This window comes from Gordionus sp. m RMFG-2023, chromosome 2, assembly GCF_954871325.1.
Source record: "Gordionus sp. m RMFG-2023 chromosome 2, tfGorSpeb1-WG-v2, whole genome shotgun sequence".
NCBI lineage: Eukaryota > Metazoa > Nematomorpha > Gordioida > Chordodea > Parachordodidae > Gordionus > Gordionus sp. m RMFG-2023.
In genome coordinates this window covers 7,874,078-7,898,543 of record NC_088776.1, presented here as the reverse complement: position 1 = coordinate 7,898,543, position 24,466 = coordinate 7,874,078, and the positions used below count along the sequence as shown (strand labels likewise).

Sequence of the window (24,466 nt, the reverse complement as noted above, 5' to 3'; positions counted from 1 at the left end):
CTTAGCTACACACAAACATCAATGAAATGTGGCATATTGAATAACAATATTTGTTCAACAACCACTATTTTATTTACATCCTAAATTGCGGATTTTGGAAAGTTTGCGAAACTCTAAAAAATCTATTGATTTTTACATATTCTTAAAGTTTTTTTTAAAATCAAAATATCAAGGCAAGTGAATTTGATAATTTTAATAATTAATCCAAAAAAACAATAAAGTTATGTAAGACGCCATCTAGCGGATACTTTTATATCAATCTTCAAAAAAGATTGAAAAACATCTTTATTATACTATTTGAAAAAGATTACATGTTATAACTTAATTTAATATATTCTTAAAAACCTTCATTTTTCGATATTCATAATATCTCATTTTTTGAGGATTTATGCTACTTAATATGGAATTGAGGGTTCGATATGATAGTATTGTGTATTAAATCTCTTTGATTTTTAATCGTATATTTTTCTATAAAATTAATCGCATCTAATTAGTATCATAAATAATCATAAGTATCATAAATCACATTTCAAAATGTGTATCTATTTTTGTCAACAATTTAAATATGGTTTAAATAAATCAATATAAAAATAATAAGTAAATAATCAATCATTATAAGTTACGCAAAAATAAATAAAAATGAAAATTGTAATTGTAATACGATAAAATGTAAATAAAACTAAAATATTTTCAATCATGCCATGAGGCATAAACCTAAAAATTATGTTAGCGGCAATGTGTTTATCCCAGAAATGTGTTAATTTTTCTATAAATCATTTTTTGAGCGTGTTTTTTATAAATTTAAAAATATTCTTATCGAAAATGTATTCCAGCTTGTTTAGCATACCAATTTTAGGAATTGTAGATAATTTTGTTATTAGCCTCTCATATATAATTTATATAAAAAATCTATGCAAAAACTAATATAAATTATATTGACTTCAAAGATGCATGGCAAAATTGCCTGAAATTCGTATGGTAGGTATTCCAAACATATATAAAATTATACTTAATAATTAAGTAAGTTCAAATTTTGTAAACTATTATTTAAATTTTTACAATTTCATTGAAATTTGAAGTAAATTAATTATAATATATATTGAATTATTGACATGGAATCAAGATTTCAGTGAATATGGACCATAGATACGTGAAAATTGTCATAATCGTTATTTTATAAATATAAACTGCAAACATGTTAAATTAAAATTTTAGTGAAAACCAAGAATAGTGAAATTGGGTTTTTAACTTATATTAAGTAAATGTGTAAAAATCAAGTCATTCAATTATGAATATAATTCCCAGAAAGCATAACATAAAAATTTATAATATTGGTTTTAATAAATTATAAAAGAATAGTTTCTTAATTTGCTGTAAATATTTGTATCCCAAGTTGTACTTTGTAGATTTTAGCTCTTTTGGCAATCCCTACCTCCCTTTCCGGAAAACTGAACGATGTTAATTTTTATACTATTCAAAGAAAAATTTCGTTCATCTTTTATTTGATACCATTGTCGAAGCATATTTTTAGCAAAATTTAAGCCCCATCCCCTTCCTCCCCCGATCTAGATCTGAGGACCAAGAATAATTATTAATTTTATACTATTCAAAATATCAGCTAAATGCGACTAAAAATGTAAAACATAATAAATTTTAAATTTCTAAATGAAAATTTCGCATATCTTCTAATAATTCAAAAACAGATCATAAAATCAAAATCTTTATTTTGCAAAATCGTCTTAGATTTTGACGAAAATATATGTGGAATTAAGTAAATATTCTTAACTTTAGGTAATTTTAATTTCTGAATTTTAGTCTTTATAAATTTTTACTATGATGATGACAATTTCCATTTCACAATGTTTACTTTAACTAAAAATATAATGTAAATGTGTTTTAAATTTATTTGGACGATTTTCTCCAATTGTTTTTAAAGCCAGTTTTTAAGATGACCATTAATTTTTTTTATTTGAAGATCAAGATTTGATCAAAATAAAAATCAATAGATTTTATCAAGAAATATCTTAAAAACCAAAAAATTTCTATTAAACAAAGTTTAGGTTAAAAAAAAACCTTTAAAAATGATTTGAATTCAAAAATCAAATATGTTTTCGTAACGAAATTTTTCCATTCAAAAATTTTTTAATCTTAACCAAAATTGAATCAAAAATCTTGCATGTACATGTTTGAATAGTTTTCAATAAATCCACTATTTTATTTATATATTAAATTGTTGATTTTGGTTTGTGAAACTCTGAAAAATCTATTGAATTTTACATATTTTCAAAGTTTTATAAAAATCAAAATATCGAGTCAAGCTTGAATTTTGGTATCTATATCATATACATATTATAATAATGATAATTTTGATAATTAATACAAATTAGCAATAAAAAACAATAAAGTTATGTAAGACGCCATCTAGCGGATACATTTTATAGCAATCTTCAAATAATTTGAAAAGAATTTTTTTATTATACTATTTGAAAAAGAAAACGAGTAATACTTAATATATTCCTGAAAACTTTTTCTTTTCCATATTCAAACAATATATCTTTTATTTTAAACTAGGGCTTCAAATGACAACATATTGAAGATTTGATTGAAGAAAAACACGATATTTATTTATTTATCAACCTTGTATTGCTTTATTGCGATCGCTTAGCCTTTAAGTTTCAGAAAAGATCGTTAATTTTTAAAATATATTAGTGAATATCACTAGTTATTTTATAAAATAATTTTTTAATTAATTTTCTTTTTATAAAAAAAATTTTACTATATTTATATTATATAATCTTAAAATAATTTATTATTATTATTTATTTAGTATCTTTATCAAACAAAAATATTGAAACAAAGACATTTTATTTAAGTTTATAGATATCCTCTTTATCTCTGATAAGTAAGAATCTGCTATGATAATTAATGTTTATGTTCACCTTCAAAGAAAAAGGGAAGAACTCCGCTGTCACCATGATTATTTATGATCAGTGATACATTATTTATCATTCAGTGATATAGTGACATGTTTTTATTTTAATTCAGATATATATTTAAAATATGATTTATAATACAGATATTTTTATGGTACTAAATATATACTTCATAAACATATTTTATAAAAAATGAAAATTATGATTCTCTGTCATTCTTGACCAAATATAAGCCAGTAAATTAATTTGGTAATCTTAAAAGATCCTAAAAAATATGTAAATTTAGGGCATAGTCGCAACAGGCATTTTTTATTATTATTATTCATTGATTTATTCCTCCACATATAATACATTTCACTATGTTTTCTTTATTTCCTTGTGTTCAACAATTTCTTTAAATGGATGAAGCATTAAAATCGTACTTTATTTTAAAATAACAATCCATCAATTATCGATTTTTTTTTCCAAATTATTTAAATAAGGCATATCTTGGTTTGCCTATTCTATTAGGTTCAAATTAAGTCAGCTGAGAAGTAAAATAATTTAGTTGAAATTAGAGACCTTCATGGGCCTTGATTTATTCAGCAAGGTAAGCCAAGATCAGCATTAAAAAATAATTTACAGGCCCAGTTCATGTTTATAAAAAAGTCCAAGCCCAAGGCCCATCATAAGTTTCAAAAATTTTTCCCAAGCCCAAATCCAAAAATTTAATTTTTTGCTTTTAATGAAAATAAATAATATTTCAGTGTGTTTGAGAAATCAATTTGTTTGCAATACTGAAGAAGAAAAACAAATGCAATATATATTCAAGTTAGTAATAGTTTAAATAAGCTCAAATTTTAATGAAGGATTTTTAGGCCCAAGCCCATTAAATTATCAATAATCATGGCCTGGCCCAGGCACGTTAGAAAATATATTATACCTGGCACCCCATGGGTGGCAAGCCACCACATGAAGATCTCTCATTGAAATGTTAAACCATTTTAAATTATTAAAATATTTATAACAGAAAGATAATTTTTTCAATAAAAGTAAAAGCAATATTTGAAACCGATGTTAAAAATGGACAAGTAAAACAAATGCAATGAAAGATAATTTATTGAATATATAAAAACATATAATTTTATATTTTGTCCATTAATCAGAACCTTTAAAAATAAAAATGTTTCTTTAAATAATTCAAAGTTGTTAAACCAATTTTGCAACTTTATTACAAATAAAATTAGATGTGTTGAATATGCAAAACCTGCTTTTCACAATGGGTCTAATTTCTATATCCCAATCTTTTATGAATGTAGCGAACTGCTATTATAGCAAGCTTTATTTTTTCTATATCAGCTCATAAAGCCAACGTTGAAAGAATTTTTTCTTTAATCAGTCAAATGAAAGGAATATATTATACGTATTCATTCTTCCTTTCCTATAATTTTTTAGAGAAAAGGCCAAATATATTATGGAAAATATGGAATAAAAAAAATATGATTTGTGACTTATATGAATTTTATGTAATAAAGAAATAATTGGATATTTATAAATTCTTTTAACAAATTTTTATACAGGCGCAATAGTTTTTGCCCTCTCACCTTATATAAAATCTATATTCATCTCAAAGAATCATTTAAATGATTTTAAAACCTTCCTAAATATCTTTTAAAGAAAGACCTGGCATCATAGATTCGATCGAATCAATTATGGGGGCAAACCTGGTGATATCCATCCCATTGCAATGGGCTATTTAAAATATTGTTGTCAAAACCCAGGGTCTTTAACTTATAAACTATAAAATTTGAGGTTAAGGGAGAATGCATGCCATTTGTATTATATCCAAAATCCTCCTCCTAACATGGCTATTATCAAGTGTAATATTAATAAAAAATGTAATAATATCAAAAAAATTAACAACCAATATTTATACCGATTTGGACAATTTATCACATTATAAGGTATACATATTATTTTGGCTAAATTTAAATAAAGACCCAAATCGGTCATCTAACATTTTAATTTGAATTTATAAAGAGAGGTCTACTTTACTCTGAGATTTTGTTAATTCATCTAGAATCAAATTTTATCTAGAAAAATTCCTTATAAATATTTAATAGGGCTAATTCAAAGATTTTTCACCGGTAGTATTTCTTAAATATATTTAACCTTTAAAGTTGAAAAAGACCCTTCATTAGTGCAGGTACTAATTGGTAATGTAGCTAAAATAATTAATAATGTTTTGATATTGGGAACCTAAAGTGCAATTACACATGGAAAGGGTCTGCAGAGCATTTTTTGGTCTCAAAGAATACTCTATTCTGTCATGATTACGAAAATCAGACATCACAAAGTAACTTATCATATGCCTACTATATTGAGATTTTCCTAATATCCTCTCGTATTTCAAGCGTAATCAACAGTTTAGACTCAACCGGCAAAAGAAAAAAAATGATTTTTAAAATAAAAATATGACTAATAAATCTTTTCTTTTCTTTAATTTAAATAAAAATGTATTAATAAGATGAATGAAAATGTTTATTTTATAAAAATCCTCCTCAATAGTAGATGCATCAATATTTGAGCAATTGAATTGTTTAGAAACTACTTTAGGTTTATGAATTTATATCCAAAACATATTAGCAATCTTTTTTACTTTCTCATATTTCATGAAATTTTTATCCACATTCTCTCTAATATTTGTTAATATTTCAACAATACCTTTGCTCTATTCATAACCTCCCTTAAATCAAAATCAGTATAATTAAATAAAAAATTAACACAATGAATAGATATAAAAAATTAACACAATGAATAGATATTAAAAATTGTGGCTTAATAATAGCCTGCAAAAGATTCTCGGCATCTGCTGAATCTTTTTCCTTGCTATATAAAATTCGAGTGCTGCAAATACAACATCGTATATCAATCAATCTAGTCGGACAAAATCTTTTAGTTTCTCTTTTTGATTTTTAAAGTCAATGTCATGATAAACCACTTATACTTATTTATCCATGTTAATTGAAAGGTCAAATTTCTCATATTTAATGACACTGGAAATTTATAATTTTATTTCCAATTAGTATATTTATAATTTTAATACCTATAATATAAATAAATAAAAAAAGTGCTCATTAATTCGTCGGGCCTATTTGGGCTTATTTTTAAAAACGGTCGATTATGATTTTAGCCAAAATAATATGTAAGATTAGAGATAGAGGTCCAAACCTTTCTTTTTCCTTATTTCTTTCATTCTAATATGCGCAAATTCTCCAGGGTTACTATTGGCTACTAATCAACATACCTTATAATGTGGTAAATTGTCCCAACAAAAAATTGGCATAAATATTGGTTGTTAATTTTTTTGATATTATTATTTTTTTTATTGATATTACACTTATAGTAATTAAAATTGAGATTTTTGTAAGAAAATACAAAGAAATAATTAAAAGGACTAACATTCAAAATGACTTCTATTTAATCATCCTTTTTTTATACTAATAAATTTATAATAAATTGCAACTGTATTAGATAGGCGCTGAATTGTTGATGCGCCACTCCGCGCTGAATTAATGCTGCGCCTAATTTTCCGCTCCGAATTGACGTGGAACCATTTTGATTAATTCTGAGAATATGTAAAATTCATAAGATTATTCAGAGATGATAAACCTAGAATTCAAGATTTTGCAGTGAAATTTTATTTTGAGGATTCTCCTGTTCCCAGAACTTTCCGCGTGAATTAAATAGATTATTGTCTGCCGGTATACTATAACCTGGGGATCCGACTACAACTAGAGTTCAGTGGACTACCACTACAGTAAATTTTCCCAAAATTAATGGGGAAAACATAAATATCCATTCATCGTTTAGCAAGATGAGCTTGATAGCTGTGTCTCATTACGATTTCGACATTACTTATAAGGTTGGTAGAGAAAATGTTATAGCTGATGCATCGATTGCCTATTAAGGAAAATGCTATAAATCGAGATGTTATACATGTTAATCGTATTCGTCTTATTGATTTAACTGTTAGAGGGGAGATCAAAAGAAATAAATATAGATTCTATAGATTGTAGTTCAATAAAGTTGACATTTAATAAAATTAGTGATTGCTGCCTCACACAGGGAGCTTATTATTTTATTATTATTACTTTTTTTTTCTGTTTATATTTTTTATATTAATATTAGATTTGTTTTTTTTCTGATTGGTTAATTTTTATTTTATTTTTAAATTGATGTATCTTTTTATTTAAGATATTTTAAAATAGTTTTTTCAAATATCTGTATACAGCGTTTATATATAGGAGGAAGGGGGGGGGGTAGAAGTTGCTTACAAATTTAAAAATAATTTTTAAAAAATAATTCTTAGTTCCTATTATTATTAGATGAAAATATATAACATGATTCTTAAAAAAATTCTTAGTTCCTATTATTATTAGATGCATATATAATTGATTCCTTCCATACAAACTTCCTCCTTTTTTACAGAGTTGTTAAACGCTATTTTTAAAAGTAGCGCGCTACCGTAATAGCTATTTGTCAAAAAAAGTAGCGCGCTACCGCTTTCGCTATTTGTCAAAAAAAGTAGCGCGCTATTAGCTACTTTTAAGCTACTTTTTATAAAAAAAAAATTTAGAAACAAATGAAACAAATTTTTTTTATTTTTTTTTTGCTTATAATGTAAATGTATAATAAATAATATATAAAAATCAACATTTATAAATATAAAAATATAGTTAGTTTAGATTATAAAAAAATAAGCAATATAAATAAATATTTATTTTAATTTGTTGCATTTTAATAATAATATCATTTCAATATTATCATCCCCAAGTCTAGAACGACGATCAGAAAGTATAAGCTTTGCTTTACTAAATAATCTCTCGACACTAGCACTTGAGGGCAAGGGGGTATAAAATTTTATATATAAATTTTTAATATATGAAAAATTATCAAAAATGTTCATCTCAATATTTTTTGATTGAAAAAAAAGATTGGATTTTCTATGAAATCATCTTTAATTTCAAAAAAATTATTTGAGGATGTCTTCGTGGTAGATACTCAGCAATCTATGTTTGTTGGAGTAAGATTATCCAGCTTCGCCATTAGCCTATCTTATTTATAATTTGATATAAATTATGATAATCATAATATTACTAAAATATGTGTGTATTTAGTTAATAAAAATTCTATAAATAATGTGAAATATTAAAATACTAAATATTTTATAGATTAAATAATAACCATTCCATTCTGATAAAAATCATAACTTAAAATAAATATTATAAATAAATTTGTGATATAACCTAAATGCCTTCAGGTAGTTAGACCCATTATCAGTAACCATCTTGCAAACTTTATTATGAATCCTAAAAGACTTGTGGATGTCAATAATTTTATTTGCAAGTACGTCATATGTCTGGCATCCTATAATCCTTTTAAGGGCTAAGGCTACAGATCTTCTTTTTAAAGTCCTAGGGTCTAACCAATGGCCTGTGATTCCCAAATAAGCTCTAAAAATATTTAATCAGATCAATTTATAAATATAAATAAGTTTTTACCTTTTGTTATGTGTCCAACTATCTGCCGTGGTACATACATAAGATATATATGATAACTCTACTATTAGAGCATCTTTCATCACTTTGAAGTTGTCGGCTATTTTATTCATAAGTGTCTGGCGACATAAAACTGTTGTGCCAGGGGATAAAGTTTTAATCATCAGAGTAAATGATGGATTATCAACCAAAGACACTGGCTGAACTGTGTCAATAATAAAATCAACAATAACTTTATCAGCCAATTTTTGTGAAATATTGGCATTTTTATTATCAGTTAATTTGATTTGGATAGTATTTGTCTTTTTGAATGAAGATTCTCCTATACCAAAATTTTTTATATGTTTCTCTATTTCCTTATAGCAATTGGCGTGAACAGTCTAATAAAATAAATAATATTATAATGTAAAAATAACAATTTACCTTTAGGTGTTTCTTCAGGTTATAGCTACTCGATTGATTTGATGATATATTTTTTTTACATTTTAAGCACATGAATTTGAATCCAGATTTTGTTTTAATATTTATTTAAAAAAATTTTTCAAATTTAGGGAATGGAAAAACGTTATTAGAGCTATTAAGTACATTTTCTTCTTGAATCTTCCATATCTGAATCACTTTCAAGGATTTGGATATCCATGGACGATGCCATTTTAGATTATTAACACAGATTGAAAATATAAATTAAAAATTGAAAATATATTTAAATTTCAAAATTAAATAATAAATTATAAAAATTATAATTAATTATGATATTATATTTAAATTTTCATGTTTATACTTATATTCATTATATTTTTTAAAAGTAGCGAAGTAGCGCGCTACTTAGCTACTTTTAAAAAAAGTAGCGTGCTAAAAAATTAAATAATTTAAAAAAAGTAGCGGCTATTAGCTATAGCTACCAAAAAAGATAGCGCGCTATAGCGCGCTACTTTAACAACTCTGCTTTTTTAAAAATAAATATTTTTAAAGTAGGTGTATATACTCAAAATGATGAAGCAACTTATGAGTTTTGTCTAAATCCCAATTAGAATACCATGAGGAATTCTACAATAAAAAAAATAACATAAAAAACAAAAAAATAAACCCATCTGAGAGAGTCAGCAAATAAATTAGTGATACTGAGTCATATTATTTCCATCGCCGTTATTAATTATCGGTGGATAAAGATATTGTTGTGTGGAATGGCAGGATGGTTTTTTTGGAATACTTTGGCACGAGGTCATCCGGGAATGATCACTATGAAATCGATTTTTCGATTATATTGCTGGTGGTCAAGTTGTGCTGTGAAATAGATATGCCAATGATTGGACTTCGAGTTTTTAAGCCTAAAATAGCAGAAATGCCTTTGTTCACTTAGAAGGTATGCCAAGAACCATGAGAAAGATTGCACATAGATTTGGCATAACTACTCGATTTTTCATTTGACTAGTCTTAGTAGATTACTTTTCAAAATGGGTAGAGGTAGCTCAGTTGAAACTTGAGACTCCGATAGCAAGATTTGGGGTATGTAGGCAAATTGTTTCCCACAATGGTCTCTAATTATTTAAAGAGAATTTCAATTGTTTTGCCAATCAAAAAATATTAACATATTCTTATCACTCTAAGACGAATGGTTAAAGTGTATGAACGATTCACACTCAAGGAAAGATATAAGCTGCGCGAGGTTGTGGAGCATATCCTTAAAATAATTTAATAGATATTTTGGCAATAATACTATGAGTGAACATAGTACCACTGGTCTAAGTCCTGCGAAGATGATGTTAGGCCGGTAGGCAACCAGTTTCGATTGAGTGAGACCGAATTCCTATAATAAAATAGAAAATTTACAAAAAATAAATCACAAAAATTTAAGATATGAGATTTTAAAGATTAGCAACCAGTTGGGGACAATCAGTGGCGTAGCTACGGGGGTGGTTTTCGGGTTTGGACCCCTCCCAGAGCAATAATTTATTTTTAGATTATACGTTCAAAAGACTTATAAGTGGTGACTTTATATCAAATAAATACCAATAATATTTATATTTTTCTGGTTTTGATGTTTGTGGAAGGATATTATATTACTATTGAAATTAATCAGGATACTATTATTATAAAGTCATTGAGAATTATCTACTAAATTATAAAACAAATTATTGATGCATAAAAATTTATTTTATTATATATTATCGAAGATATGGTTATGATTTGTAAGATAAACCCTGCCAAAGGCCTGGCAAAAGGGCCGAAGACCCATTAAACGCCCCCCCCCCAGGCTTTTATATGTATGGACCCCCTCTAAGGAAAATTCATAGCTACGCCACTGGGGACAATACTAAAGTACTTCAGGCTGACGGAAAGATTAACTCAAAAAGTTTATTTATTCATATGATGTTGATTCTGCGATCTCAAGATACCAAAAAACATATCGAAGATTGATTTAAATTATGGAAATATAATATAATGTATATTATTTATATTATTATTTTAGAATTATACATTATATTTTAGTTATTAGATGAAATTGATAGTATTTAAAAACACAGAATTATAAAATTAATAAAAAGTGTTTGACTCTATGATATGTAAAAAATAAATATTTTTAATAAAAGTATAAATGTCATAGTTTTTATTTGAATATTATCGAATATGCATTCACGCATTCAAAAGTATTTCAAATCTTAACAAGTTTGAATATTTATATAGAATTCTATAACATTTGATTTATTGTATACTAGACAAGAAAGAATTCTACAATATCAAATAAAAAATTTGAATAATTCCAGTAGTGTGGGATTGTAGGCATTAATTAAAAGTAATATTTAACCTATTCTTTTTATTAAAAATATATTTAGAATTATGAGTGATACATCAGATGAAACCAAGTTTTTTACTTATAATGATTCAATGGAATCAAACTTTAAGATAAATTCATTTGAACTTCATCATGAAGAAATTAGAGCCAAATCAATGAAAGTAAACTTAATACATATATCAGTTTAATTAAATTTTAAGAAATATTTTCAAGCATTCATTTAAAAAATATAATTGAATCTTGCATTGTCTATATTATATTTATGTTTTTTATGCCTTATATTAAATTTTGTAGTAGTATTAATAATAATCTAAAATCAGATCTCCAATATTTTATTTTAATAAATATAATTTATTTTATTTAGAATTAATGAATTCTATTTATTTCTAAAATTATTATAATTTTTAGGTTCCACATTTAACAGCCTTATTGAATATTTTATCCATTTTTAATTTTGAAATCTTTCATTTGCACATCTTGGATTTTTAACATGCCCATCTAAGCCAAACCATATTATGGGCAAACTTGGGTTTATGGGTTAATTTAAACATTGGGTAGAGAGGTGAAATGATTAAAAATGTTATTAAAACAATGAGTGGGTTGGCTAGTGTTGAAATATTTTTTAAAATTGAGCAGAACAAGCTTATATTAAAATTATTTTATTCTTTCATTATATTAGCATTATAAGCAGTAAAAATATATTGAATCAAGACAGGAGAGGCTTAAAGGTCTTTTCCAAAATGGTTCCATTTCAATTCACTGGAACTTTTATTTTAAAGCATTTTACTTTTATTGTAAATGTTTATTATGGCAAATGAATTTTATACCAAAAATTTTATTATAAATACATAACAGCAAAACTTTTATTGCATCAATAATTGCCAAAATTTTAAGTGAAGTCATTATATCACAAAACACAAATTGTGAAGACAATATAGAAAAAACAATAGTGCTAGATTAATGCCACGGTAATTGCTAATGATGCCTATTTTTTAAAAAAACATTTATTTGTATCACTATATGAATTATATAATATATAAAAAGAAATAGGTTGAAAAATCAATTCAATAATATAGTTTTTTTAGCCATAATGATTATTGAGCTTCAAATTATTTGGTTTAGAAAATTTATTGAATAAAAATTTTTGTAAATGTCCTATGCTTTTTTCAAAGTCTTATTGTATGGGCTTTAAGAATATTTTAATTATTGGTTTTATCAGAAAACCTGTATCCTTAATGGTGAAAGTGATATGTTGAGCCAAAAGTATCAAATTGATTTTATTAATTTATCTCATCCAATAAAATATTTTGATATTTTATTTATATATATTATATAACTTTTGCAATTGAAAAAGAAACCAAAGATGGATAGAAAAAATCTTCAAATTAATTAGAGTACTATTATCGAAGAGGAGGGGGATAAATCTCCCTGTACAAGTTTTTGAAAAAATTTAAAAGACTCGGGCACATAGCTAGCATAGGTGGGAGAGGGAAGAAATCCTTCACCCCCTTCCTGTATTGAAAAAATATAAAGAGGCTTCAAGAGTTGTAAATTGTAGAGTATTCTATTTCAAATAGGTTATATCTTTTATAATCAATTCTGTTCTATACATAGTTTATGTAATTTAACTTCTAATAATATGCAATTATATTGACCTCCATAATATAATATTTATTGTAGGAAAGTTATAATAATATAATATTCAAATAACGTAACCTTTAAAATATATAACGTAACCTTTAAAATATATAACGTAACCTTTAAAATATATAAGATATTAAAATATAACATATCTTCTTTCCCACCAAGTTAAGATTGTGTACCAATAGTTGTATTTAAAGTTCATCTATTAATTTCTACTGTTTTATCATCTCCTAACTTTATAATGTTATTGTTTTTATTGATTTGGCTTCAACTGGTTCTTCCCTTATTCGTAGTTTCTCCAGGATTGTGATGGCGGATTCCCCTGGTATACGGCAACTCCTGGTATATCTGCGATGTTTTTCACATTCACTACAACTGTTAACTAGTTTATTGACATTTTTATCTAATTGTTCCCACCATATTTAATGCCTCGTAATGGATTTTTGAGATCTAATGTTGTATATTTATTTCCATTAGCGATCTTTGCGATTAATTCTTCAAACGTTGGCTGGTAGAATATGATAATCTTTTCGTAAAAATTTATTTAATTTACTTTAAAATCTCCACATAATCATAGTTCACCGGAAGTTTTACGTACCACTACCATTGAAGTACTCCAGGCCACTCTTGTTGATGGATCTATTTTCTTTATTATGTTATTTTCTTCCAAACGTTTCAGTTCATTTTCAATTTCTACTTTTAAAGGCAACGGTACTCTGGCAGTGCAATTGAATTTTTTATTAATCCTAATTTATTATCAAACACCGTAGAAATTAATTTTTTATAAAGTTTGTCAATATTCACGTTACCATTATCATTATTATTATATTTATTTGATCACATTGATTTTTACATTTGTTGGTAAGGAAATCCAAATAGTGCTGCATCATTTGTTTTTGTAACTAACAACGGATGCCATTTTATTTTATCATCTATTTGCACTTTTACATAAGCTTCGCCCATAATTTTTATTGTATTGTTTCCATATGTAGTTGGAGCTCTAGCCATTCTAAGTTTTGGCCTCCCAATTTTATTCCATATTGTTGCATTAATAATGGTTACTGCTGAACCTGTATCATATTCCATTTTAATTTTGTGGTTGTTTATTAATACCGTAATTGTTGGGTGCTGTCCATATTTGTAGATTTTTTTTATTGAGAAATCTCATTATTATTGTAATTTGTACCGTAAATTTTCCTCTAGTTTTACAACACACGGCAAAGTGGTTTGATTTCTTACATTTGTTGCACGTTTTTCCGTATGCTGGACAATTTCTAATAGCATGAAAACGATTACAAAAATAGCACGGTTTTCTCGTATTATTATTATTTGTGTGGTATTTATTATTAGAGGTGGGCGCGGGCCTAATTTTTCATTCACAGCCCGCCCGCTCACGGTGGCAATAAATAAAATTCACACCCATTCACGCTTACCACTAAAAAATTTTCGACCCGACCCGCCCGCTCACGACAAGCAATATTTTGATTCACGCCCGTCACGCCCGAAAATTCACGGTTTTTAAATTTTTCAAAACTATTGCTATAATTTTACACTTTTTTGAATTCATTCTATTTATTTCTCTAATTTCATAATTCATATTAATAACAAAAAATAAATATAATCTATAAATCGAAATTTATTTGGAAAAAGAAGAATGTCCATCCTTTTTTTATTTCAATTGTGTACGCCTTTCCTTTAATAAGAGATTGGCTACAGAAAATAACCTTTCACTAGAAGCCGAACTTGCAGCTGACAAAATTTTACTCGATAATTTTCTCAAAAAAGGAAATGAATATTCCTGCTTCCAAAACTTTAAATATTGTTTTGTTATTTATTTTATATGAATCTTTTAAGTTCATCCTCACAGCCAGTGTTTGCAACGGTCCGGTCCCGTCAGGTCCCTTTTTTCTCAAATAAGACCTGACCGATGGACCGTTAAGTCAAATGAGACCGGACCGTGAAACCATCTGTCCGGTCCAGTCCAGTCCGTCCCATGAATTTTTTTATCAAGCCACAAAAGTTTATTTAGCATTAATTATTTCAATATTTTTAATTATATCAAAATCATTTTTATTATATTATTTACATAATTAATTAGTTTTATATGTATATATATAGCGATAGATATTTGATTATAAATAAATAAATATTTTAATTATCTTTTAAAAAATCTAAAATTATTCCATTTTTAATCCAAGATTCAAGTGTCATCATAGATTGAACCATCTTCGGATTCATTCTATTTCGTTTTTTTGTTATTTTATCACTAGCTTTGGAAAATATCCGTTTACATGCTACAGATGTAGCCTGTTGTGGGAGATAGTCCATAGATATTTTGGCTAGAATTGGAAATCGATATTGATTCCCTTCCCACCAATCTAGTATGTTAGAATTAATCGGATATAAAATATCAGATAAATAGCTTTGGATTTCATTATCATCTTTCTCTGCTGATGTCCCAGTTCCCATGAGCCTATCCCTGGCTATTCTCTCCCTCAAAGATATTTCCTTAAATAATAATGATCAATAAAATAAATAAATATTTTTATATACTTTGTTTGACTTAATGCCACTTGATAAAGTGCTTGCATATTCTTTAAATTGAATAAAATTTTCATGAGTATTTAATAAATTTAACATGTGAACCTAAATAAAAAGAAATTTTATAATACTGGCTATAACAACAGATTTATGGACGTCTGTTCAAAAGCTTCCATATATATCTATAAGTGGCCATTATATAGATGAAACATGGAAAATGAAAGAAATAATTTTGGATATTAATTATGTGCCGTATCCTCACAAAGCTGAAAATATATATAAATGCCTTAATGAATTAATTATTGAATACAATTTAAAAGAAAAAATTATCAGTTTAACAACTGATAATGCTGCAAATATGCTTAAAACTCAGAGATTATTGAAAACTTAAATGATTCCTAACCCATTTGCAGCATATGGCTGTATGGCACATGTGATAAACATTTGCCAGGATATTCTGAAAAATATAGATGAAGTTATTGTGAAAGTAAGATCAATTACAACAAACATATCTCAAAGTCCTTTATTACTTCAAAAATATAGAGTAATACTTAAAGATAATGGACAAAAAATTCCAATTGATGTTGAAACCGGCTGGAATTCAACATATTTGATGTTGGAGAAGGTCTTATCAGTAAATTATCTATCTATATTTTTAATAGGATTATATATTTTTTATTATTAGAATTTTGAGACTATAAAAACTTTTTGTTATTCTGAATATGAAACATTTGGCAACATTGCCTTGACTGATGGTGACAAAAATAAAATAGAGGAACTAATTCCTTTATTAAAGCCATTCTATGAAACCACCTTGGATTTATCTGGATCCTCCTATCCAACCATTGATTGAATATTTATTTAATTTTTTAAATAGTTTTTCTCTTATTTAGGCATGCTAATGGAAAATATACAAATACATATTGAAAATATTTTTACTTCTAATTCTTTCCCCTCTTTTATTGATGCACCTTTTACATTGAAAGTCACAAAAAAAATTAATCACTATATTCATACATTTTTAAGTATGGAGTTTTATATTGGGATTAGACCCCAGAATTAAAAAAGTTATTCCTAATTATTTATAGTATATTATAAAATTTCTTTTTATTTAGATTTACATGTTTAATTTATTAAATACTCATGAAAATTTTATTCAATTTAAAGAAATATTTGAAAAATATGCAAGCACTTTATCAAGTGGCATAAAGTCAAACAAAGTATATAAAAATATTTATTTATTTTATTGATCATTATTATTTAAGGAAATATCTTTGAGGGAGAGAATAGCCAGGGATAGGTTCATGGGAACTGGGACATCAGCAGAGAAAGATGATAATGAAATCCAAAGCTATTTATCTGATATTTTATATCCGATTAATTCTAACATACTAGATTGGTGGGAAGGGAATCAATATCGATTTCCAATTTTAGCCAAAATAGCTATGGACTATCTCCCACAACAGGCTACATCTGTAGCATTTGAACGGATATTTTCCAAAGCTAGTGATAAAATAACAAAAAACGAAATAGAATGAATCCGAAGATGGTTCAATCTATGATGACACTTGAATCTTGGATTAAAAATGGAATAATTTTAGATTTTTTAAAAGATAATTAAAATATTATTTTTTTAACCTTAACTGATAGATTTAAGAAAATATTATCAACCAAAAAATTCTATTTAATTTATCTCAATTAATAACTCTGATAGAATTTCTAGAGTATATTGTTCAGCTATCCTAATAGGCAGAATGTGCCGAATATTATTACTTCTGAGATTTATTATGCTACAATAGAAAAGAAACTGCAAAAGGCATGCACGACAAGATTGGAGCCTTCAACATAACGCTGGTACAGCATTTTTTGGATCTAGGAGAGCCTATTTTGTATGCACTTGTAGAAATATCATAATCACCTGAAACAGATGTTTCATCTGAAGCGGATATTAATACATTATTTATTACACAACAATTTATGCAATATTTTTCAAATAAATTGACTGAAGTTATGAGAATCGCAAATATTATTATATAACCACTTAGAAACCAAAAGATAATTATAGATAATCCATTAAGAAATACAGTGAAGTATTGCATACTTTAAAATATATTTAATAAGTTTTCCAAATTTATTAAATTTGCTGTATTATTTTGGCAATGATACCAATTAGCACGAATGAGAGGACCTTTTTCTTCATTATATAGAATAAAAACCTATATCAAAAGTTTGACATCTTAAAATTGATTGAAATTTTCATTTATGAACGATATTTTGAATAATTTTTTAAATCATTATAAAATGTTTAATTTTATATTTTATTATATAGCTATATAATATGTTTAAACCGTATTATATTTGCCCTTAATATTTTTTATTTTACAATATTTTATTATTTATGTTCAAATTTATCCTACATATATATATATATATAATTGGTTTTAATATATTTTATATGATCGTTATTTAATGCTCCAAAACAAATTACTTCTATATAAAAAAATTATCCCCCCCCCCTCCCCGTAGAAAACTCTTGGCTACGCGCCTGATTTTATCAGTAATTTGACTATTTTACAGTCCAGTTTGTGATCTAATCCAGAAAAAAATTCCTATAATTCCGATATTGTTATATTTATAAACATGCATTGGTTTTTTTAAAAAAAAAAGGTGATGAAAAATCCTACCAATCATACAGGCTCATATAATAAAATAAATGTAAAGTATTCGGACTCAATGTATCTCTCTTCTCCTCCTTCCAGCAGTCAGAATGAGCTAAGGTTTTGGTTTGTCATCATGTCCCAGAGTTATGAATCAAAAGGTTTAGCCTTCATTTCTAGACTTCAAAATTACGCCCTATCAAAGTCGAAATTCAAAATTTATGACCCAGCCATGTAATTAAAAAAAATAAATATATTATTTTATGTATTAAATTTTAATATAATTTAATTTAATAATGTAATCAGGTCATTTGTTTACTCTTTCGAGCCATGGATCATTGTCAAAGAAATCGAAAAGTACCTCGAGGAAGACATAAATTATCAAATGTTTTTGTTAATTCTACCTGATGCCAAGTTATCGATGCTCAGCTCTTTGAAAAATATCACATCTTCCAGTTTAAGTTAATTTATAATAATTATCTATATATAATGATTAAGGTGTCGATTATAAATTTTCTCATTTTTATTTATGCATTCTATTTTTTGATGATTTATTTCAAATTACAAAAATATCTAAATCTCATCAACATGAATGGTAAATTTATTTTTTTTATCTGATGGTCCACATTTAATCATGGACTTTTACACCTCCCAATCCAGTGACAATTTTACCCTTACCCCCCCCCCCCCCTCCTTACCTTAGCAAAAATAAGATACCCAAATTTAGCCCCCCCCCCCAATTTTTTAAAATAATGATAAAGTCATCATCACTATCTACCTCCCTTCATTTTCAATGACCATGTAGCGTGATACCCCCCCCCCCCCTTCCCCACTCCTCGAGTAGAAATTGCATTTAAGATAATAAATAAAAATATATAATATTTAAAAAAAAATAGAGTTATGGGTTATATTATTTTAACAATTTTCAAATATGAAATTTTGTAATTTATATAAATTTTTGAGTAATATCATCTAGATTAATGGAATTTATTATGAAATAGAATAGAATTTACCATACGGACTTCAAACAAAGTATAGGATATTTCTTTAAATAGTAGAGGGTGACCGGTGTTCTAGGGCCACGAGGGTAACATAGTAAACTTAATAATTATACATTGGGAGTCCCCATAATCAAGAGATATTGGCAAAAAAAGTTTTTAATATTTTTTTCGCCTTTTTTAAAAAATTGTATTTCTTTTATAATAAATAAAATCTAAAATTTTGAGACATTTGTCTATACTGCTACTACTACTACATAATAAAAGGGGTCCGAAGTTTCTAGCTCACCTATAAATATTTTGCCTCTCTGCCGGGTATGGGGTTAAATGGAGAATTTGTAATTCTTACATATTTATGACTAATTCCTAAACTATGTTGGTTCTAGCTATCTTAGTTTATTATATATTTATTATATTGCTGGGTGATGAGGCTATCATAGAATATTATTTATAGTTTTAATATAAGTCCACGTTTATATCAAATTGGAAAAATATTGATCAAATGACCTCAACCCATCCTACCCTGGTCATGATATGGAAAATTGTAATTGATTTTGAGTTTTTCGGTGAAATTTATAAAAAAAATGAAATGGTAAAATATATTTCATTTTTTTTTGTTAGGTCCATCTCTTAATTTGTACTCATTCATTTTGCACGTTTGTCTACGACGCATCCTTAAAGAACTCACGTGAATTATGCGTTGCTTCTCTTCGCGTAATCACGCCGGTTTTTATTTCGAGGAAGCCGACAAAACCTTACCCCGAATAAAAATACTAAGAAAGGATTGCATGTTGCTTAATTATATATAAATTGAATATAATATAATATAAAATATAACAAAGTTTAAAAGATTATTATCTATCTCTTTTCCTTGCAATTATTTTATATATTTTCCGATCACATTATTATTACTAAAAAATATATTCTCTGACCTTAAGCTAAATGTTTTTTTTTCATTTTAAAAGACAATTCTTCATCTCTCCTACTTTATTTACTTCCATTAGAAATTTGACATTTATCTACGTAATAATAGCCACCTGAAATTTATAAATTTTATAAAATTAACCTTTTAAGAATCGTATTTTCCTCGTGATAAATTTAATTTAAATTTATCGTAAAAGCAAAATTTTGAAAATAAACTTATACTAACTATTTTAATATTCTGACTAAAATTTATTTTATTTTATTTTTTCTTAAAAAAAAAATAATTTCAATAGTATCATCCCAAATCGTGTTAGAATCGAAAGTGAATATGAATATTTCGCTTCGTAGCTTCGTACCCAACATGATAGAGAAATGTAGAATCAAAATATGTGTAAGTTTATAATATATATAAAAAAAAGAAGGAAGGAAGGAAAGAAAGAAAGATAGATAAATTTTACTATATATTTTTTGCATAACACAACAAATGCTTTTTTTTTAAAATTATTTTATCTGTTCTATCGGTGGACAATGAACTTATTTTCGGAAACTCACATTGAATCGATATTCGGGGAATTTAGGGAGTATAACTATGAATAGTTATAAAACACGCAAGAATTAATTATCTACTGAAATAATACATAAAAATAAAACGTAGTTTAAGTTTAAATCAAAAGATTTCAAGATAACTCTATTGATAAGAGTGCTTGAACGCGCATATAACACTTTCTTTATATATATATTTTTTTTGGGGGGGGGGGGGGGTCAGAAATCTGATCTATGATATTTCTAGATTTTTCCTGAACATTTTCCAAGATATAAGAAAATAATCCCGATATAATAAGTGTCATTGAATAATAGAATTAAAAATTAACAAACTCGGTCCGTTTATTTGGACCACGCTTTACTCCGGTCTTTGTAGGTTAGACTAAAGACCTAACCAGGACTACCTTCATTAATTTATACATTCACGATTAATCACAAAAAAAGGGTAACAAAAAGAACACAAAGGCCGATGTGCTTTCCAGATTACCTTTGAATGAACCAGAAGATCTAATTCGAAAGTGCAAAGTGTACCAAGAGAATATGGTACAAGTGCAAACATTTTTAAATACTCAAAGAGATCAAATAAAATATCTAACCAACCTTGACCCCAGATTAAAAGTAATCAAGCAATACATCGCTGAAGGATGGCCCACGAATCATAATAGCTACCATATAAATATGTATTACACGATGAAGCATGATCTTAGCGTAGATAATGACATTTTATTACTGGGGGAGCGCATAATAATTCCCCACCAATTAAGAGAAATCCTATTGGAGAAAATACATGAGGGGCATCCCGGGTTACCGGGAATGAAAAAAATTGCGCGGACCTATGTGTGGTGGCCAAACATAAATAAGGATCTCGCCATGCTTTGTAAGTGGTGTAGTACTCTTGGAAAACGCGAAATGTTTTTGTCCCACGAACCGGAAATTATTTGGCCCTCAACAAAAATGGTAGGAGAACGAGTTCACTTAAACCTCATTGGACCTTTTTTAGATAAAATATGGCTTATCGCGATTGACTCTTACTCAAGATGGCCAGAGGTAGTTGGCATTTCATCCACTGATTCTCAAGCCATCATCAACGCACTTCGAGACATCTTTGTAAACCTAGGATACCCCAAAACATTAGTCACAGACGATGGACCTCGATTTAAGAGCGTAGAATTTTTGGAATATTGTATCCGACACGGAATAAAACATCTACCAACCTCATCCCACTCTCCTCAAAGCGATGGGTTATCGGAGAGTTTTCTTAGAACCTTCAAGAATGCGCTACAGGACTCGTCTCCTTCCCGCATAAAAGAAGACCTCGTTAATTTCCTTCTAACATATCGCAATACTCCTCACGAGACGACGAATCAAACCCCTTCTAACATATACCTAGGCCGGACGCTAAGGCGACCCTCAATTGAAACCAATTCCTCCCTAACGACCAATGAAAATATTTTTCGGCCACTTTTTGAACATGGCGATCATCAAATATTGTTAACATGCAATACTTCTCATCCCATTACAAGCCAAACCTTTTCTAACAAATACATAGGGACAACGAGAAGACGAACCTTAAATACCTCAATTGAAACTAATTCCTTGCCATCGACCAACCAAAATATTCCTCAGACACTCTTTGAACGTGAATATGATCGTCGCCCCACGACGAGTCAAATCTCTTATAACAAATACAATGGGGAATCGATAAGACAACCTTTAAATACTGGAATTGAATCTAATTCCTTCACAACAACCAACCAAAATATTCCTCAGACACCTTTTGAACGTGGAGATGATCATCGCGCCACGACGAGCCAAATCTCTTATAACAAATACAAATGGGCAACGATAAGACAACCTTTAAATACTGGAATTGAATCTAATTCCTTCACAACGACCAACCAAAATATTCCTCAGACACCTTTTGAACGTGAATATGATCATCGCGACACGGTGAGCCAAATCTCTTATAACAAATACAACGGAGCTACAAGACAACCTTTAAATACTGGAATTGAAACTAATTCCTTCCCAACGACCAACCAAAATATTCCTCAGACACCTTTTGAACGTGAATATGATCATCGCGAAACGGCTAGCCAAATCTCTTATAACAAATACAAGAGGGAAACGTTAAATCAACCTTTAAATACCCGAATTGAAACTAATTCCTTCCCAGCTACCAACCAAAATATTCCTCAGACACCTTTTGAACGTGAATATGATCATCGCGACACGGCGAGCCAAATCTCTTATAACAAATACAACGGAGCTGCAAGACAACCTTTAAATACTGGAATTGAAACTAATTCCTACCCAACGACCAATCAAAATATTCCTCAGACACCTTTTGAACGTGAATATGATCATCGCAAAACGGCTAGCCAAATCTTTTATAACAAATACAACGGGGAAAAGTTAAATCAACCTTTAAATACCCGAATTGAAACTAATTTCTTCCCAACGACCAACCAAACTATTTCGCGGCCACTTTTTGAACGTGGACATGATCGTCACGCTACGGCGAGTCAAATTTCTTATAACAAATACCGAAGGATGTCGCCAAGTCAATCCCTAAAAAGACTTAGACCAATTGAAACCAATCCTGAACGAACGACAAGTAAAAGTATTCCGCAGGCACTTTTTGAACACGAGGACGGTCAAGTATGGGTAACAAGCTATCCTCGTCAAGTCACGCTTAGACGACCTTTGGATACCATAGAAACCAATCCCGCATCAACGAATCACGGAAATATTCCGCGACCAGATTTTGAACACGGAGATGATCAAATTTGGGTAACACATAACACCCCTCATGCCAGGAGTCATACCCCTTCTAACATATACCTAAGGAGAACGAGTAAACGACCTTTGGATACTCTAGGTAATACCAATCCGCCGTCAAGGACAAACGAAAACATTTTACGATCATATTTCGAACACGGAGTTGATCAAATACGGGTAACATGCAATACCACTAATGCTACGACTAGTCAAATACCTTCTAACATATACCCAAGGAGGACGCGTAAAACCAATACCGCACCACAGTCTAACGGAAATATTCCGCGGCACATTTATGAACGCGAAAATGATGGAGTATGGGCGCAAACGACCAGACAAACTCCCAGAAGTTCACATTGGAAAACGGGCCAAGTACAAACCAAGGCGGGAAAAGTAATATTATATGACATAAAGCAGAACCGTCGAATTAGATCAAATTCATCCACACGGAGAATAAAGAGGGGCAGAGATGTTCGATGACTTCCGAGAACGACGACAAAACGGCCAACATTGAATAAACATTTTTGCAACATGATAAAAAAATATATATTTCCTTTCTCATAAAATCTTTTACATAATCTCACTGTTGTTTTGATTTTTTTTTGATATATTGGTAGGCCAAAATTTTAGCTTAATCGGTTAATAGTTTTATTTAAATTTTGAACATAATAATTATTTTTGGATTTAGGAAACTATCGAATTTACCAACACAATCTAAATGAAACTCTTTATTTTTCTTTTCTAACTGAGGACGGGGCATCTTTAATTTTAATTTTTACTATTAACTGTTATAAAAGATGAAATTTTTTTTTTCAAGAAAAATAATAAAATATTATTCAAATTATTTTAGTAACATTAAAAATTAAAATATTATTAATAATATTTACTCTTTTTTATATTATATTTTTGTGTTAATAAAATGAATAAAATTTTTTTTTATCCTTGTAGTTATTTTAGGTTGTTAAATTTCGTCCTTCATCTGTTTCGCATTAAAAAGGACGATATGGAAACCCATACATCCACTGAGAACCACTAACCCGGTTTCTAAATGTGGGTAGAATACCATACCAATGGTAAATTCCACAAGACTCTCGGAGCCTCTAATCAGTCC

General features: G+C 28.0%; 1 protein-coding gene across 2 annotated transcripts; it reads left to right on the top strand.

Moving 5' to 3' along the window:
- Positions 1–11,091: 11,091 nt before the first annotated feature.
- LOC135923529 (uncharacterized) lies at positions 11,092–24,106 on the top strand. Of its 2 annotated transcripts, none has more exons than XM_065458329.1 (7): positions 11,092–11,140; positions 11,191–11,267; positions 11,308–11,428; positions 18,120–18,343; positions 18,416–18,564; positions 20,325–20,422; positions 21,019–24,106. In XM_065458329.1, the coding sequence occupies exons 3-7, from the start codon at positions 11,312–11,314 to the stop codon at positions 23,833–23,835; spliced, it is 3,405 nt and encodes a 1,134-aa protein (XP_065314401.1). In that variant the 5' UTR covers positions 11,092–11,140; positions 11,191–11,267; positions 11,308–11,311; the 3' UTR covers positions 23,836–24,106. The 2 variants fall into 2 exon arrangements, with proteins under 2 accessions (XP_065314401.1, XP_065314400.1); XM_065458328.1 differs by having other exon boundaries at positions 18,416–18,570.
- Positions 24,107–24,466: the final 360 nt, after the last annotated feature.

Excerpts from the sequence above, each read along its gene's own strand:
- LOC135923529 (XM_065458328.1), top strand. The coding sequence starts at position 11,312 with ATGAGTGATACATCAGATGAAACCAAGTTTTTTACTTATAATGATTCA. Across the intron at positions 18,571-20,324 it reads TATCACATCTTCCAGTTTAA|TATCATCCCAAATCGTGTTA; the intron begins GTTAATTTATAA and ends TAATTTCAATAG. Across the intron at positions 20,423-21,018 it reads AATGTAGAATCAAAATATGT|GGTAACAAAAAGAACACAAA; the intron begins GTAAGTTTATAA and ends TCACAAAAAAAG.